The sequence below is a fragment of the Anguilla rostrata genome, chromosome 8, assembly GCF_018555375.3.
Source record: "Anguilla rostrata isolate EN2019 chromosome 8, ASM1855537v3, whole genome shotgun sequence".
In the NCBI taxonomy this organism is placed as follows: domain Eukaryota; kingdom Metazoa; phylum Chordata; class Actinopteri; order Anguilliformes; family Anguillidae; genus Anguilla; species Anguilla rostrata.
The window spans coordinates 7,172,456-7,192,663 of record NC_057940.1 but is presented as its reverse complement, the minus strand read 5'-3'; the positions used below and the strand labels follow the sequence as shown (position 1 = coordinate 7,192,663).

Genomic DNA, 20,208 nt, shown 5'->3' with positions numbered 1-20,208 from the left:
TTCCTGATGATGTCACACGCGTGGCATGCGTACCTCAGACGTACATCGCGAAGCACAGCACGGGAGAGATTCGCTTTACGATTTACCGCCTCTCTCTCCCTCGCCGATGACTAAGAGCACCACGAGAGACAACAGCAACAACAAAAGCCTCTAGGCCTATATATTTCTTTTTATTGGCAACAGGAAGCACTGAGGAATGATCTTCTTTTTCACTTCAGCATGCTGGAAAATGGTCATTAGGAAGATAATGCGAAGTTCAGAAAATTCAGAAGAACTTAAAACATCCCTTTTCAATTAAGTATCAACGTACTGAATGATTTAGGTACTAGTGTACTGTAATAAGGAAGTGCAGTTCAAATGAAGTATGAGGATCACAACTCTGTTGCTTTACTATTGTACTCTTAAGCAAGCTCCTTAATCGATTGAGAAAATATCTCGCTTTTAAAGTGTAATTTGCAAAAAATGTAAGGTGCCCAGGGAATATGTATTAAAATACCCCAGTCTGAATATATAATTATTGCTAAGGTACTATTGCAGTGACGGCTGATTATAACATCCTCTGTAGAATTTATTTCTATCATTAAATTACATTACCTTAATTCTGAGGCCTAAAAACCTGCTTTCCTTCTTGTGAGAAAGGTGTAAACAGGCACAATACGGAGGCCATCTGAGGCCTTTCTCGGGTCCCGTGTTTTGCACAAAAGTGCGTCAGGTGCCGCTAGCGTAGCCACCTGCGGGGCCTTTCCCTTTGAAGAACAATAGGGCTTTCCTCCCTCAGAAAAAAGGGCTTCCTCCTGCTCCACAGCTTTGCGCACAGCTGGAGAGGGTGGACTGGCCCAAAGACGGCGGGATTCGTTGCACAAAGAAACGAAAGCGCGACGCTTCGGAATAGGGAATCCAAGCTCTCGTGTCTGCCTCCTCCTCCTCCTCCTGAAACGGTCCTATTGCGGTCACTTAATGAGCTGCCAATAAGACCCTGTGCAACATGGGAAACAGTGCACTGCAGCACCTAGCTGGCATGCTAATTTTTGGAAAACACTCTGTTTTGACTCTTATTGTCATCTTGATTAGTGCAAGCTTCCTTGCTAACCCCCCTCCCCCCACCACCCATATTACTTTAATAGCCTACGGTACATATGGCTCACGCAACAACATGCTATTTGATTTGGCGGCTCTCTCTTTCTTGTTTGTCATTAAACATCTCAGGTTCCCTCACCTGCTGCCTGTCGCTGCATGGTTTCCATTTGTAACGGGGCCTCCAATCTTATCCGAGAAGACTGGTGTGGGGGGGGGCACAGCCTTTTGTCGTCTCCCCCAAGCACCTGATTCAGCTCATCAAGGCCGTGACTGAAGCCCATGATTGGTTGGTTAGTTGAGTCCGGTGTTTTATTTCTGGACTAGAATGGGCAAATCCACACACTCAGAGAAAATCTGACACCCTGGCTTTACAGTTAAGTCGCCAAAAACCTCCAGGGGTCTCTCCCCCCAATTTCCCCCCGTGCCCAGAAATTACAGGAGAACCTAAATATTCAGTGTTAAATCAACACTCACAGAGTACTCACAGAGCCCTGTTGGACTCATATGTACTCCGCTAGGAGTTGAATTAACACTGGACTTTTTATTGTGTATGAACCCTTAAGTAGCACAAGCAATTACGCCATTTCAAGCTCTGTTTTATATTGTACACGTTCCTATGTGTTTTTGAAGTGAATATTCGCTGCTCGTAAAATGCATAAATTCCATTCTCACTGATGCAAAAAAGTGAGCAGCGTATGGAAACAAGTCACATTTTCCATTGATAAAAAAACTGCTAGTACGCCTCACCCTCTGTATCGGCACCCTAGGTCCCTGTAAACTCAACAGCTTTGGAGCCAGACCTCAGAGAGGAGGCAGCACAACGAACCCAGATTGGTACCGTCTTGCTCCGAACGCTGATGAATGCGTCCATTGATTAACTGTCCTGGAAAACAGGCAGCTTGTCGGCAGAAGGCCGCTTCATCCCTTCGACGTTCCTTGACTGATGTCGTGTCTCTCACGATACAGCTGGGATCATCCCTCGCCGGCTTTGAACTCGCAGTCCAGGCCATGTGTCTCGCTCTTTCCTCGGTCGATAGCTTTTCCTGCTTTCAACGCATACATTCTTTACGTGATTTACAGGTTACAGTTCGCAACGTTCTCGTTTTCTTTTTGAGAACGCAAGACGGGTAGCATGTTTATGAACATCCGTCTGCTAGAGACAAATTATAGTTACAGTATGCTGCATCTCGGAGCTTCTACAGTGTATATACGAAGAGTCAAAAGACATGACGCATCGTTTGTATAATTACAGAGAAAGTGTGACATGACTGATCCACTCATCCGGAGCGGTGCTCCAGATGGAGCTTAATTAAGTTAAGAGTTCTTCCGGAAACAGCCCTACATCACGCTTCACCACACACACACACACACACTCTTTCTCACGCACACACACACACAACACTGTCGCACATACACTGTCTCTCTCCCTCTTTCTCTCTCTCACACGCACACAGGACACATACTCACACACACACACACACTCTTTCTCACGCACACACACACACACACACACACTCTTTCTCACGCACACACACACAACACTGTCGCACATACACTGTCTCTCTCCTTCTTTCTCGCTCTCACACGCACACAGGACACATACTCACACACATACACACTCTCTCTCTCTCTCTCTCTCTCTCACACACACAAACACACAAAACACCTGCAACAACAACACTCTCATCTCTCCACACAACACACACACACAGAACACTCCTATTTTCATTCTCAACACACACACACGCCACACACACACACACACACTCTTTCTCACGCACACACACACACACAACACTGTCGCACATACACTGTCTCTCTCCCTCTTTCTCGCTCTCACACGCACAGGACACATACTCACACACATACACACTCTCTCTCTCTCTCTCTCTCACACACAAACACACACACAACACTCTTGCACACACACATACACTCTCTCTCTCACACACACACAACACACACACACAGACACACGCTCTCTCTATCTCATTCTCACACACAACACACACACACAGACACACGCTCTCTCGATCTCATTCTCACACACACACACACACACTCGACCAGGCCCTGCCAAAGGAAACTGGGCCAGTACCAGCGCTTCAGAACCTGGCCTCAGTTTTATCCTGCCTGTGCACCCTTACGATGGAATGTGTGGTCCGCGGCCCCAGGCGCAGTCAGGTGTTCAGGTCGGGCCGTACGGTATCCTCCGTGGTATTAAAAGGCAATAGAACGAAATTATGACCTATGATATTATTAAATGGCAATATCCCAACTCACAGCTGGAGAGGTTAGCTGCTCGCTACCAGAGAAGTCGGAACATTATTATTTTTTTTTTTACTTTGTTTTAATGTTCAGATCAGGCTTAGTGTTCCCTTAAAGTGAAACTATTAACCCCCCTGTGTACGTTTTTCATTCCTCACACCCCCTGACGCAGCAGCCTGAACCTAACAACCCTCCCCACCCCCACCCCCTCCACCCTCCCAATTTTTTAAAGACAGTGAAAGTACAAAGCGTATTCCTTTTTTTTTTACTGTACATAATTTACTGCAGGAAGTCAGCTTTGTAAAAGCCTTTTGCTCTCGCTCTATCGCAAATCAGAACCATTCCCCTCGGATACAGCATGCTTCGAGGTGGGAAAACCCAGGTTCAGAAAGTAAAAAGTCCTCCCCAGTATTTTGCTCCAACCACATGGATTTGCTCATTGATAATCTGCAGCCAGGAGGTGGTAGATCTACTTAGTGAAATCAGCTGTGCTGAGTTCATGGGAGGAAGAAACACAAGGCAGGGCTTTTTACTTTCTGACCCCTGGACTTCCACCACATCTGCATATGCAAGCTGGCTTTTTAAGTGCTGAAGGATTCAGAGCAGTGCCTACTGCCATACGAGCTGTTGCTGAAAGCCCTCTCCTCTGATGCATGCAGTACACATTACTACATCACGCTTTTGCAATTCCAATAATGGATGGGGCGGGGGAGACAGCACGTCGCATTACAACACACCCACTCATCTCTTTTGTCCTGCCAATGTACGATGGAACAAGTCCTGTTTGACAATGCATTTCAATCCCATCTGTATTGACACAAATGGGAAACCCACACACAGTAGACGCTGGCTTTCCTTCAAAGCCAAATTGAATGCGAACCCGTAATGAGAAATGATATTTTTGGCCTGCGCTGCAGTATTGATCGGAAGCCTTTTGCTGAAATTACTGCAGGCAGTACATTTACATATTGTGGGACGACAGGTTGGAACTGCCTGTTAGCATGCTGCATGAAGGCATAGCTTGAGGAGGGCAGTTATAGAGATTGTGACTGAGACATAGACGTTCCTGTCATCCGACTTGAGTCCCATTGACAAACTTCGGCCCAAATGGTAACCATAGGAATAAAGAAGAGGAACCCTGAGAATCCTTCAGAACCTCTCGGCCCTGGGTTTTTCAACAGGGGTTCGGCGAAGGTACCGCAGGGCAATCGGTGCCCAATCCAGTTCCTCGACCTACCGTCCAACAGGTTTTCATTTCAACTCTAATTTGGCACACCTGATTCTACTAACAGCAGCGCTCTAGTTGCTGAATAAGGTGTGCTTTGTTAGGGTTGGAGTGAAAACGTACAGGACGGTAGACCTCCAGGATCAGGGTTGGGCATCCCTGCTCTAGCTGTTGAGTGATGTGAACTTTGTTAGGGTTGGAGTGAACACCTACAGGAAGACAGATCTCCAGGAACAGGGGATCCAGGTTCGAACTCTACACAGATTCCCTCCCCCTCTTCATCCCCCGGCTTTTACAACCTCTTGGTGTGTCCCGCTCACAGTGAACTCTACCTCACCCTTCACTCCCCTCTTCTGGGCTCTCCAGACAAGAGTGATCAGGTTTCTCCTGCAGATCCTAACAGAGCAGCCCAACTAAAGGAGGTGGGGAGGGGGGGAGGGTGCTTTTTCCTCCCCCCAATGCGTGTGATGGGGGGATGGGTGAACCCAAACTGATGAGAGCTTTCTGAGGTCCAGCTGAATCTCCCCCCCCCCCCAGACTCCAGGAGCAGGAGCAATCGGACACTGACGCGGCACAGCTGCCGAACTGCCGAAACTGCTCCGCCCCTTGTCAATCACGATCCCGCGTTCATACCAGGCAAGAGCAGGAGTGGCTGCAGTTGAATAAACATCGACGTGAGCTGAACCAACATAAAAGTTTCAGACTGATGGTCGCCATGTCGACGGCGTTGCCCTTTCTCGACTTTTCTAAATCGTTTTTCAATTTACTCCGCAAAGGCGCTCATAAAACAAATTTTTTTTTTCGTCGTATCTCGTTTTCATTCCCCGAGGAACGGAATTAAAAGCTTTGGCAGTGGTTAGGCCCGCTGTGTTTACAGTAATAAGAAGCTGGAGCGTCTTCCATCGTTAAAAAAAAAAAAAAAAAAAAAAAGAAAAAAAAACACGTTTCGGCGCACTCCCTGTCTCTCTCTCTCTCTCCGCCGTCGGGGAGGACAAATTCTTCCGCGCTGACGCAGACGGCGGGTTGTCGCGGTTCTCTCCATCTTCACCAACCTTGAAATAACACCGCCGTCAAGTCAGGGGGAAAGAGACGGCGCTTCCTTTCCAACTGGCTGCTCGATGCCGAAGACTCTCGCCGGGCTGGGATCGCACACACCGCTACGGAGGCCTTCGCGCACGTTTCAGCGCTTAGGAGAGTCAGACTCCTGTCCCGTCTCTGCGGTCTCCTTTCAATCAACAGCCAATTAAGGCCTTGAGAACGAGGCGCGTGGACGTCTTTAAGCCAATCAGTGAATCACTTGTGCTGACACACATGGAAAACCTGCGACCCTCCAGGACTGGAGTTTGACACCCCGTGGTTTCGTCCATGAACTGTGTCCCCAGGGTCGTCAACGTCTGACACAGACAGAAGTATGACTCACTGGAATGAATTACGGAATGAGCTGAAGCTTGACAAGAAAATTTCTGTGAAAAGCCATCACTAGTTTGCCATACTATTCTGGGAATCAAATGAAATTTATAACTCATACCCACAAGTTATAAATTTTAAAGGCTAGATCATAAGGCAGTGGTTTCCAGTCCTGTCCCAAGAGATCTATCTTCCTGTGGGTTTTCACTCCAACCCTAACAAAGCACTACTCATTCAACAGCTAGAGATCTCATTGAGCTGCTAATTAGTAAAATCAGGTGTGCCAAATTAGAGTTGACATGGGAACCAACAGGACCACAGATCTCCAGGAACAGGGCTGGGCAGCCCCAAACTAGATATAGATACTCCAGACCGGAAACAGCCAGGCCTTGCCATTGGTCCGCGTGACTTGTTGCTGAAACGCTGGCACCATCTCATTCTGATGTACCAATGATACTGGGGGGCTCAGGGTGCCCACCTGGCTTCAGGCTCTCAGGTGATTCGTCATAAATCATTAATGATCACTTAACCAAATCAATGGGCAAAACATCCGATGATCGACAGGGGAAAAATGGAGGCTCTTATTTGCAGCAGCCTTGACAACGTTAGCACTGACATCAGGGGAGCGGCTGCATGCTAATTTCCTTGTGGTGAGAATGTCACAGATATTAATACTTCTGTCACCACTCATCATAATCATACTGTGTTTATCCTGTCAGTAAACACAACAAATGGGCAAAAGAAAATACGGAGTTTGATTAAACTTCCTGAAATTACTGTCTGTAAGAAAATAAGCAAATGACTACATTTTATGCTACTGCATGCCGATGTCTGAAGGGCGGTGTTGGTATGCAGTCTATGTTTCTCTTAAGGTAAGCTTTTTTTTTTTTTGCTTTAACCAAAATCATTTGTAGTTACAGCCAAATTTAGCCTTAAATATTGAGGCTCTCGGCATTTGAGAGCACTATGTTTATGGTTTTGAGGTGTTAGAATGGACTCAAGCCCAAGCTGAACTCACCGCAAACCTCCTCCTCCTCGGTCCAAAGCAGCTCCAGAGTCAAACATGGCGCCAGCCCACATGGCGTGCGAGTCACCTGCCGCTTATCTTCAGACCCGCGGTAGCGAGCCTCGCGTTTCGAGCGGCCTGCGCACCGGCTCGGCTGGTGGGTGGGGCGGGGGTGCGCGTTTGGGGGGAGCCGTGGAGGACCGCCAGGAGGTTTCACCACAGCTGGCACGAGAGGTCGCAGACTGTGCCCCAGTCGGGGGGGGGGGGGGGGGGGGGGGGGGGGTCGGCGAGCGAGGGGCAGTTAGCGGTGGTTCCAGACCATGTAATTACTCCTACTTTCGCAGAAAACAATCTCGTTTTCTGAGCGAGAGCCAGGAGTTACGACCAGCCTGCTTGACAATCTCACGCCCCAGTTTTGCTCAGGTTGCCTCTTTCCACAAACAAAACCTGACAAAACTCTTCCTGTTATGGGGAAACGACGCGTTCTCACACGTGTACTCGTCGCTCACACAGAAGCACGCATCCTTACAAAGTCACGTGACCAAGCTGGAGCAAGCGAAGGTTGGTTGAGGACCCAAAGCCGCAGTGCTGACTCCCGCAGCGAGTTTCCTTGTGTCATGTCTCATTTCTGGCGCTCGGGTCAGGCACTGCAGCCGCCGACCGAAAAGCTCCAGGAGCCTTCCCCACTCCCCACAGCAAGCCCAGTCAGCACCCGTCGACCTTGCCGACACCTTAAATCCGTGAGCGACAGCGAGAATGCCGGGTAGAGTGGGTGTTTGTTTTCCTGAGGGTTCTGCACTAACCCACAGGAATCTCTCTCTCTCGCTCTCTTTTTTTTTTTTTCTAAGACAGAGTATAAAAAGATCCAGTCTCCACGGATAAATATAAAGTGTTTAAAAGGCACGTATGTGGACGTAAGAGCACGGCCCAGCTGGAGTTGGCATCAAGTCCTCGGAGCACTGAGGAAAACAGGCTCGCGGCTGAGGCGGGAATTTTTCGGAGAACGACATTTACGGGGCGGTGTTTGCGCACATCGCACTGATGGCCAACTGTTTGTACAGTAGACCGAAGGAAATGGCTTCTGCAGCTCCGTGTAGTTTATCACTGTTAACCCTTTGAGGTGTAAGATCACACATAAGTAAGTTCTTGACTGAACATTCTAATGATGATGTAACAGTCACTACAAGTAATTGCAAGCCACGGAGTTCTAGAACACGGACTTGGAATTTTGAAAAAAAATAAATACATAAAAAATTCCAAAAAATCTATACTTCAAATGGTTAAAGAAGCTGCTTTAATTGATGGGCTGATTCCCTAAAACCACCACCAGACTTGCTCACTAGGGCGGGGCGTGGCAGCAGGTGAGAGTTCTTGGATCGAAACTGCTTCAATGTTTTCAACAGCTGTTTGGCTACTTTGAACTTATTACTTGAATAATTGAGAATCCGTTGTTCCTTGTACATCTTCCATCGCAATCCTAGATCATACAAACAGCTGTTTCCCAGTCCGTAACCGGTAAAAAAAAAAATCTGAAGCCCATCAATGCTTTTCCTCTGTGTTCTGACATCTCTCAGAAAATGTTTTGAACGTTTTCTCCTGCATTTAAGAATTCAAGGCCTGTTGCTAAACGGGTGGAGGCCATCGGTCCTAACAACAGAACAGCTCAGAGCTTTCCGGAAGCTTCTACGGGCTGCTTTTTTGAGCGCTTTGCCATCTGACGCAGGGGATTACAAAAGGAAAAAAAAAAAAAAACGTTCTGCTTTGGAGATGTCTACAACAGCGGCTAACGATTACTTCCAGCAGAGTTACAAGGCCGGTGAGAGTAATTACACATGACCGTACGCTGATAAAATCAATCCAGCTCCTCTGTTTCCTCGTCTCTCCTTCTTCGCCGCGGCAGGATAAAAAAAAAAAACACGGAACCCAAAACCGCGTCGGCGACGATCAAAGGAACGTCTTAATTGAGCTCCCATACGGTAGCGCCCCGCAGGAGCGCCAGGCTCGCTGTGCTCGGAGGAGCAGGGCCCGATGTTTTCTTTTCATTATCACGAAAGAGCAGAGAGGAGGTCTGAGCCTTCTATAAACTCTCGCTCCTCTGCCAAAGAGTGAGCGGAGCAATCCTGGTCGAGGAAAGGCTTACTGTGTGATCGCTGTCCCAAAAGCCTACACTGGGATGAAGTCTAGAAACCACTGCCACACTGAAGTAAAACGGCAGCGGGTAAGAGTGCTTTTAGGTGTAATTATCATACGTGCATGCATAGGCTGTTAAGGCCTTGCTAGTTGTCCCACGATTTGTGCATCCAATCAATCATTTTTTTCCTGAGTTTTGTTTCATTGGTGTCCTTTTGGTGGGTGACTGAGGGACCAGCAGGGGCCACTGCTGGTGTGGAATGAGATAATCCCAGTTGACTGAACGCTCCCATCCCATCCTGGGTGATGCGATTAAACTGTGTGTCTCTGCCCGGACACAGCTGCTTCTTGCACGATCCAGAGTTGATACCAGACCGTGGGGCCCATCCACGCCATAGAACAGTGCCTTAACAGGCTGAGCCACCCAGGAGCCCACCACTTCCGCTCTTAATTAATTAATTAATTAATTAATTAGCCCCATCATTCAAAAGAAAATCTGACGTATTTGATAAAGTCGTGAGCCACAGCTGTGGAGTGCTCATGCATCCTTTGGAGAGAACGCTTTTGCTGTGGTCTGACACAAGAGTGAATCAGCATGGAGGAATATAGCTGTTTATAAAATAAAGCCCGCACGCACGTCAGCCCTCCAGGGTCGAAAACGGGGGGGTCGGGGGGGTGGGGGGGGTTGTCTTTCTCTATAATTACTCAAAGTGAAAGGCGACGGGCCATCACAGTGAGGCAGGAGCTGTCCCTTTGGTGACTGGGCCCGGCCAGCTGCGGCTGAAAGAAGACGCATGAAGCTAATGACCCAGGATCTGTGTGAGTGAAACCCGCATCCACACACACACACAGGGACTCGCAGGGCCAAACATCCTTTAACATCCTCCACGTGAAAAATGGACGGAGAAGGCTTGTGCAACACGAGACAGCTCACAGAGGGGTGGTTTTAACTCCCCCCCTAAGCCCAACCTGCCCCCCCCCCCCCCAGTGGACCAGGGCCGGGGAAACGGAGAAGGGGGGGGGATGGTTCTGATGGCTTACTCACAAATCCAGCCATGGGGGCCATCATCCCAACCCTGGAGCAACTGGGACCTCACAGGCAGGACGGAAGACCTTGATTTTGCATGGATGAGTAGACTATGTGGGGAGGGGGGGTGGTGGTGGGGGGTTAGGTGGGGGTTTTAGGACTACAGGTTCTGAGGACCCTGCTAGCCCCTAAAACTGCATGGTTTTAGTGCAGGGCTCTGGTGAGGATTGTACCCATGGTTTTCCTGTCCTACAGGAAACAGAGGCAGAGGGCTGGACCCATGCCAGCGCTAACAAGGAAGTGGGCACTCAATGTTCCCACCGGCTGGAGTCTTTCTTTCTCTCTCTCACTCAGAAAAAAAGGTACAGAGATACAATTTTGTACTTTAAGGAACAAATTTCCCAAATGTCCCTTGAAAGTACAACAATGTTCTATTTGGGTACCAATAAGTCAAGCTAAAATAAAGGTACAAATGAACAATGTATTTCTGGCTATGCGTACAGTCTTTCATTCATGTATAGGGTACCGTTCCAGTGACATTGTACCTAGGCACTTATCTGCAGTTTTTGACATAAATATTAATGAATGTAGTTCTTATAAATGTGTTATGAAGCTTTCATGAAGGACCATATATATAAAATATATATATATAATAAAGAATACCCTAAAATTCTCTTTTTAGTGAATTTTAATCTCGGAACCTAGACCAGTCCTCTGCATTTGGAAACCATGTTTCTTTTTCTTTCTCCTCCATCTTACAACTGATCTCTCCCTCGTTCTGCTTCTTCTCCCCCGTGAACTGTATTTCTTAGCTCTGGAGACAGATTTAGATCTCTCCCCCCTCACCATCCCTCCTGCAAAGGAAGAAACCTGAATTCAGCCCTGGCCTGTGTGCCTGTCCACAAAAACAGATCACCTGCCTGTTTCCAAAGTGAACACATTATTGGGGTTTACCCCAGCAAAACCAACCATCCACCCCCCTAACAACCCCCATAGCCCTTCTCACTGGTGGACACAGATAGACGAGCCCCTAAACCATCCCCCCCCCCCCCACACACACACACAGACACACACATACACAAACTCGGGTGAAGAAGCATCAAAAATGTATCTGTGATCAATCCGTTCAGCTCTGGGTCTCATTGAAAGTGCATGTTTGTAGATACCTGACAGGAATTTATCACAGACAAGGGCTTTAAGCAGAAACAGACACAAAGGACTCTTGAGGACTTTGAAAATTTCATATTAAATCTCGCAAAATGATTGGAATTCAAACTAAACTCTACTTCAAACGCTCCAGCTCTTATCAACTCTTCTCTCCAAAGGCAGGAATTAGCCTACAGTATTATGGTTGCTAAGTTGATCCAGTTGAAGTGAAGCTTTTTTTTCTCTCCACTGGCCAAATAAGTGCTTATTGTTTCCTTGTGGTGGAAAAGCCTCCTGGGGTTGAACACTGTCTGGTGCCTGTAGTACTTGCATTTTCTGCACTCAGTGTCCTCGTTCCTAGCCCCGGTGTGCTATCAGGCAGTTAGAGCAGTGTCAATCTGTAGGTGGGGGACGCGAGAAAAATCAAATACGAAACTGATTTTCCATTGCATTTGCAGAGAGATGTATCGGACAAGTGAAATCAGATGTCCTTCGCTGAATTAAGGGAGTCGCTCGGCTTTTTTTTTTCGTTTTCAAGTTTTTCATGCACTTCGCCTGCTGCCGTCGCGTCGCTCCGACCACGATGGTTAAAAAGGCACGGCCTGCACCCTTGCAATTACGCGATAAGAATACAGCTTGCGTTTATAGCAGCGCTTCATGCCGTAGGACAAACGTCAAAATAAATCTGAACTGACAATTTTCTGTCCCGGCATGCATGGTCCCGGTGCTGGTGTGTGACTACTCAAATTCTTGGCCACCGAAGAAATGCTTGCATTTCACCCTCACGCCGACGGATTCCAAATCTCTAAATCTCAAGTCGTCGGGCAAAGAATGAACTCAACCGGTGATGCGGCCTTCCTCGTAACATCAGCGAATTACCGTGAAATATAACAAAACGTATATCATTTTGTTTCCCCCCCCTAAAGATGATGTAATCATAGCAAATATTGCAGGCAGCATGCAGTTGTAAGTGTGGAACGGGGCCAGCTGTATGAGTGGATAATATCACAAATGCAAGCCATGGAAACCATGCTGGAAACAGGCGCCTGCTAAGAAAATATTTCACTGCCGGAACATTTAAAAGCACAAAAAAACAGGGGAGCAGTGGAAGCTGAGGGTTAAGCAACATGGAGCCTGAGTTGGCCTGGGTTGGCCTGAGTTGGCCTGGGTTAGCCTGAGTTAGCCTGGGTTGGCCTGAGTTAGCCTGAGGTTGGCCTGAGTTAGCCTGCTTTCAAAGCCTCCCTAGATTTGCTGACAGAATTCTCAGGGTTTATAAATATGACATTTGGAAGGGATACCATATGCCTTCCAGGCCAACAGGTCTTCACTTGGTTTGTGAAAAAATAATAATAATCAGTTAAAGCGGTAGGCTATTCTATGCCATCAACGGTGTCTTCAAGATGGCCTCAACTATGCAGAACCATGTGACATTCCAAAATTCATGTGACTGACCAGCTTGATTTGTGTTTCATTTCTACAAAAACAATTGGACATTTGTAAGCAAAGTACCTAATACTTACCCCCAAAACTATACATTGGTGGAAGCAGGAATGAGTACACAATGTACCACAAGACAAGCTTGTAGAGTAGAGATGGCGAGTTTTACAAACAGCTGACAACCTGTAGAAGCCTGTAGGACAGCTATGGGTTACTTTTGTAGAGGAAACTTGCAGAAGTAGTGTCTGTATGCCCACACTTCCCCGGGTTGAACAAAATGTCTCGACTAACAACATAATTCAAACTGATAATGAGAAGGCTATAAACCTGAGGCTGAGCTTTGGGACTAAGAACCTTTACCGCAGGGCCCGTTCCTGGAGATCTAATACCCAGCGGATTTTCCTTTCAACCCTAATTTGGCACACCCGATTCTACTAATTAGCAGCTCACGGAGATCCCTCGCTGTTGAATGAGGTGCGGCTTTGTTATCGTTGGAGAGAAAGCCTACGGGACCGCAGATCTCTGGGAGCAGGATCGAGCAGCCCAGCTCCATCGCCCAAGGCCACCTTTTTTTGGAAGCCATTTGCAATCAATATTCTACATTCACCACGGCAGATATAAAATAATCTCTTTTCCAGCTCGAGCGCTCTCGCTCCCAAAGATGACGTGAAAACAGCGATATGCGAAACCCGCAGCTATTCCTGCGTACCTCATTATTGAAAGCAGTCGGTTATTCTCGGATTTTTAAAAAAAAGGGGGTGGCGAAGCCGCGTAAATTTCCTCGACGGTGATGCTCGAATGCGCGATACTTGGACGGCGGACGGAACACGGCCGGACGGCACGCCAGAGACCTGTCGATCGCAATCGCTCACGCTCCCGAACAGCCGGGAAGAGAGCAGCCAGCTCCTCTTCCTCCGAGCTCCTTTCCGTACCAAACTCGGGGGGGCGGGTGTGCGCCTTTGAAGGTAAACCGCGCGCTATCCCGCGTCGAGCTGAGGGGACGATTTCTCTGAGCAAAAGGACCCTTCTTTCCTGGAGCCCCTCAGCTACGACAACTACTACTGCTGCTGGGAGACCGAAGCCATTTTATCGCTCTTAATGGGCTCTTAACTTCTGTCAGCACTGAGATTCCTGCAAATCAAATAAAGGGTCCTTCTTTATCCTCTTTCAATTCCTAAAACTTTTCATTTTTTAAAAAGGCAACGAGGACAGATCTAAAAAAAAAATTAAAAAAAAAAAAAAAACATTATAAATTTGTTCCTTATCATACAGCCATATTACTTATGATGAAAAGCTATTTAAAACAAAGTTAAAGGAAAAGTCAATAGCTGAGGCAAAAGAAATACAGGGTTCCGCTTTAATTGAATAAACCTCTGTTGTGTCTTCAGCAGTAAATATCCCTGGAAATGTAATTTGCCGATGAAACAGATAAATATTGTATGTCGTGCCTAGAAAAGGGCTCTTAGCATACAGCGAGGTTTGCAGTGCAGTTGTGCTTTTTTTTTTTGCGTTGTCCCAACAGAGTTTTGGAATTCATCATATTTTGAGACTTTAAATCAACACAGATGTTTAAACGAAAGCTAACTCTTTCCGATGATTCAAGCAACATACCAGCTATGCCATAGCAAATTAAATTATTGAGGATTTAAAAAGTTTTAAAGATGGGTTTGAAGATTAATCTGTAAAGATGAGCACTGTTCTGATGGTGGTAGAGGATACGGAGCAGTTCTGACAGGGAGTTACAAAGACCGGAAGGACCAAGACATCTGAGCATCCTGTCTTGAAACCAGTATTATTCCTTAATGTTGTAACCAGTAATTCCTGGTAACACCATTAAGAAATTTTAAAAAATGCTTATTATTTCCTTGCTTAGAAAATGGCTAAAAGTAGGTCAGCTCACAGTGCTTGTGGTTTACATCTCATATATCCCATAATCCACTTACGCAGCTAGATTTCTACTGTACCAGACCACCTGAGGTAAAGGACTCTGCTTAACCCTTTAAGGTGTAAGATCACAAATACGTGATTAGAATGTTCATAACTGAACATTCTAACGCTGACGTAACAATCGCCACTGGTGACTGAAAGCAATGGAGTTCTAGAACACTCGAAAACATTCCAAACATTCCAAAAAACCTAAACGCTTCAAAGAGTTTAAGCGAGCAAATGCTGACTGGATTCTTACTGAGCCACAGCCAGTTTAGTCTGCGAGTCTCGTAGCGCAACGCACACCTGTCCACAGCATCGCCCAGGCAGGGAGGTTCTCATTTTTGGCAGGGTTTTCTCAGCCTCATTGTGCAATAGGGACTCCTGTGGTCAATCAGGCACCTGCTATCTGTGCTTGCCAACTGTGCATGAGGTGTATTCATCCCACATGAAGACAACCACTGACTTGCAGCACGGACAGAAAAAAGGCAAACTTGTCTTGTTTTGAATCTTTATTTTTACATTTCTTTTACTTTATTTACTAGCCTGGCCTGATTTGATGAAGATTTTAATAGTGATGGGGATATTCTACAAATGTGGTTGGGAATTAAGTGGGTCACTGACAGAACATTGTGCCTTCACTCACTACGGTGTTTTTTCCCATTGCCATATTCTGGTGAAAATTCAGCGGAGATATCAGCATCATGGACTTTTAACTCCACACAGGCACTAAACCCAAACGAGGGGGTATCATTGTAGAAACAGTATTATATTGCAAATCAGCAGGCAATCACCCATAAGGCAGAACACTCGCCTCCCTATAATTAGCCTAAATCCTCAAGATCTCCCACACAGAGGATGGAAAGTCTAAATTAGGTTAAGTCTGATGAGGTCGTTTTACAGCCTGGAGTTTGGCTTTTCAGGATCAGGGTCAGTCATTCCTGAAAATGACTAAGCCTGAGCCAGTGAAGCTACCCTTTCAAGGGTCTGCATGCCAGGACAGATGGAGGCCGGGAGATATTGCATTCCACATAATGAGCTTGTGTAGGACTTCCGTGTTACAACTGATTCAAACACGGGATTATCTTCTGGATTACCGCCATGAGAGATTGGAGTGTTGGGAAAACCCAGTGCATGTGAGGAAGCATGCTGTGGACCAACTGTGTTCCGGTTCCCCATATAGGGGGGGGGGGGGGGATATCAGAGGTGGAAAGTCCAGGGCTCAGAAAGTAAAAGTACTGCCATGTGTTTCTTCCACCCATGAACGCAGCCAGCTGATTTCACTCATTAGTTCTACCTCCTGGCTAAAGGAATTGTGCTAATTAGCAAACACAGGTGATTGGAACAAAACACTGGGGAAGACTTTTACTTTCTGAATCTGGACTTTCCACCTCTGGTCATTCTCTCTCAGCTAGATTTCCACCAGACCGCCTGAGGTAAAGGACTTTGCTTACCCCTTTAAGGTATTTGATTAGAATGTTAACTGAACATTCTAATGCTGATGTAACAATCGCTTCTGGTAACTGAAAGCAATGCAGTTCTAGACCGCTGTCTTTTTGAACTGAATTTTGAAAAAAATAAATGTTCCAGAAAACCTCATCTTCAAAGGGTTAAGAGAAGCGGGCATTAGAGGCTTCTATGATGCAACAGAAGATGAGGATGGTATTTTCAGTTTTCTGAACCATTTGATACGGATAATATGGGTCCTTTCGTTTGGCAAGTTCACCCGCTCGCTTGCAATGTGCTCGTAAATTAAGGGCTGCACATGAACTCGAGCAGACAGCTGGCATTGGATGCTAGGCCGGCACAAAATGGCCGACGAGGTGCGGGCGCTAGCCTCGTTTAATTTAGCGGCACGCCGCTCCGCCAAGTCCCAACTGGTGTATTATCGAGACAGCATCGCGGTACCAGGCCAGCGAAGTGAGCGAAAGTCCACGGCTCGAAAGGCGAGGCACAAAGGATCAGGCTATTTCCCGTTGCTACGGATAGCGTTCCTGTTCGGACTGCCGCACGATGGAAGGCCGCATGCCACAGATACGATTCTGAGCTTCGATAGCGAGCGACCGCAAAAAAAAAAAAAAAAAAAAAACCCTGTGGCCCGGGGACAAAATGAGACAGCCGATGGGAAACGAAATGCTCGCGCTCCCCCTCTAAAATCTGATGAGCGCAGTGCCCAAGTAAAACAGTAATTAGCCGCCGAAGGGCTAATCTAGCGCTCTGTTTTTTTTCCCCTCCTCGGTCGGCCACGGAGTCTCACGCTCGCTGCGAGAGGAACACCCGAAAGTCGAAAGGAGCTAAGTAAGTAAGGGCCTTTCCTTCGGCGCGCCCGGGAGGAACGCCACGTTTTCCTTATATGACTGACAGCTGTCAGTCAGTGTTTGTGTGTCGACTGAGGGGTCAGGCTAAGGGTGCCGCTTCCAGCCGGAATGTGGAAGGCCGCGGCTGCCCCGCCTACCGATATTGATGGTCCTGATAGAGCCATTAAAACTGCTGAGTCAGGATTGAGCTGGCAGGGAACAGCACCCCTGCACCGCTGGCTGACGGGCTAGTAAGTGGCGCAGTGTTTTTGGGGAGATGCCTCTCCTTGCTGTTAGTCTGGTGCCGCCAAGTCCAGGGAGACAAATTATGGTGTACACAGACCCGGAATAGCCCACAAGGGCCGCTATCGGAAGGCAAGCAAACTGTGTGTGTGTGTGTGTGCGTGTGTTTGTGTGTGTCTGTGTGTGCCGGCATGCGTGTGTGTGTGCTTGTGTGTGCATGTGTGTGGGTGTGTGTTTGTGAGAGTGTGTGTGTATGTGTGTGTGTGCCATCATGCATGTGTGTGTGTGTTTGTGTGTGTGTATATGTGTGTGCGTGTGTGTGTGTGTGTTTGTGTGCGTCTGCATACGTGCGTGCGTATGTGCGTGCATGTCCATGTGTTTTTAAAACTTCAATAAAAGAGAACAGGTTAAGAACAAAGCCTGCCAATGTCAGCACTGGAGTTCTTGGCCCAGCAGCGTGTTCCTGATTGTATGTTGTTTTTGTTTCAGCATACACTCCCTCTCCCTAAATGAATGACATCTTCATACAAGAAAGGCTGTAGACAAAACTATGTAAGACTTCTGAAAAAAGCCTGTTTTACACCAGGTATAGATGCCATGGACAGTGAAGCACAATTTTGCCAACTTCAACTGTAAAAAAATAAAAAAAAAATAAAAATGCTGCAATTAAAAGACTGCCAATTCAACAAGTAACGCACACTAAGCTGACCAAATATTACATTACATTATTATATAATGTGTATTATTACATTACAGTGATTTGGAACAAAATTATCAACGTCCAAAGATCTTACATTCTGGCAATGAAGCAAGATCTACTTTGATAAACAGTACAGAGGATGAGCTCATGCCTTCACTGAAGCCTGTTGTTGAAAACAAAACATTTTAACCCTTGATGCCCCAGCCTGCACCAGCAAGATGCAAACCTCACACTCATTTACAATAATCAGCCCTGTAATTCCATACCATTATTTAAGCAGTGAAAATATGGCAAGGGCAACAAACAGTGTAAGTCCCACTATGAGTTTTCATCACTTGCTGTGACACCAAAAACCCACAGAAATTCTACACTATTGGTATGTTTAGTTTTTCAAAAGCCCTGTTCCTTCCCATAATGCATTGCACTAGGAGGCATTTTTCATACACAACCAACTGCTACAGTTCTCTTTTTTAAGAACTGTTTATCTAAGAGTTGCATGTTGAATGACATGGAAATTAAAGTCCAAGTAAGTGTGGGCAAAAACAGCCCAGACCAGATCTAAATGAAGAGACAAGACTGTGTTTTCGTTTTCAACTCTTTTCCCTTTCTCTCTCCTCTTTCGTTTCTCACGATCACACACTTTTTTTCTCTCATAACTTTCTTTCCCTCGTCTCCTTTCCTCTCTGGCTTCTCTTCCCTTCTCTCACTCTCTCGCTCTCTCTCCCTCACACGCACACTTGCACGCACACACTCACACACTCACACACACACAGGCACACTCGCACGCACACACTCACACACACGCACACTCGCAGGCACACACTCACACACACACACACACACACACACACACACTCCCGCACGCACGCAAACACAGGAAATGTTCAGGTCCTAATATTACACTGGATCGGGGGGAAAACATTCCTGCCCCTGTTAAAGACATGCCGTTGCACTCCCAGAGAGGCCAACGCTTGTCAACAGCGATGGCCGCAGCCAGTTTGTTTTCACTTTAAGGCATTTCCAGAGATGCAAAATCTCTCCCCCCCCCTCCCCCCCCCCCCCCCTCCCGAAAATAGCCAAAGACGGAGAAAGGGAGGGAGGGGGGGGAGATGCCTAACAAGGACCAGATGCTCACCTTCGCTGGTAGCCGCATTCTTCGGAGCTTTGGTCGACGTGTGATCCGTACTTGAACTCACATCCGAGGAGATGCTGGAGCTGCCTTTGCCTAAACAACGGGACACAGGCGTTTGGGACGTATCAGGACACACACTTTTTCACAGCGGAGCGACGCGTGAAGGCAGGCGATGTAAGGGCAACAAAGTTGTGTGCATAAATACATATGAACATATGCATAGATGTACGCAGGCACATACACCGGTGAGCTGAAAACAGAAACATGCCCAAACCCAGAAAACCTCTCACCACGTGTAGACAGCAGCAATTTCCTGTTTCCGGGGACAAATATACGATCTGTATTTTTACCCAGTTTGTAAATATCACCGATCACAGCTATGCATCATCACCCTGCTTGTAAACAACAGTAAAAAAAAAAAGCTATAGCCATAGAAAATTACACCATCTGACATTTTAGCTATGTTTCTTGATAAGCGCATGACTGAGAGCAGAAGACTGAAGGTCTTGTGTGCCTATAAGTAACGTTTTACTGGGATCTAATCCACAAGTAAACCAGTGTTGGGGATACAGCTCGTATAACCTGGGTAATTGTTGGAAACAAATACCTGCATAACACACCCTCAGCCCTCCCTGAATTCTTCACAGGTCTCATCCGTCCCCTCATCAACGCTGGACCACAACAGCACTAAGCTCTTAAGTCTTAACCTTAATGCTCACAACCGCACTGAACACCTCTGTTCCTCAGGCCCAACACCAAAGCTCACAGTGAGTCACGTAAAAGAACGCCTGGAGGTGCCACAGATGGAAAAAAGAAAAAAACTCAAAAACAACAGTGTACGCTCAAATGTTGACCGTACAAGGAAAGCGTGCATATCGTTTCCAAAATTACAAACCACCATTTGGGCTCCAGAACTTCTTTGCTACGAGGTCTCATGAATCAATCTTGCTCCCACCGTACAAATTTCACATTACTCATTAAACAGATGCGTTTTCCAGCTACTGGAAGGAGGTGCAGTAACTCAGAAGATTGTTTTAACAGCATAAATTCTGCCCAGTGTTTCATTAAGGTGATTTAGTCCATCAAAAGGCTGACAAAAAATCTGTTGCAAAAGTAAGGGGATTATTTTATTGAGGACATTAAAAAAATGTTTACTTTGCAATTCGACTAGGTTATTCTAACATTAG

At 46.7% G+C, this 20,208-nt stretch overlaps 1 protein-coding gene across 1 annotated transcript in view; it reads right to left on the bottom strand.

The window, feature by feature from the left end:
- fbxl7 (F-box and leucine-rich repeat protein 7) overlaps positions 1-20,208 on the bottom strand; it is a 68,934-nt gene that overhangs the window by 30,198 nt on the left and 18,528 nt on the right. The window contains exon 2 of the mRNA XM_064346136.1: positions 19,025-19,114. Coding sequence (XP_064202206.1) covers positions 19,025-19,114 — 90 coding nt within the window. The remainder of the gene's footprint in view (positions 1-19,024; positions 19,115-20,208) is intronic.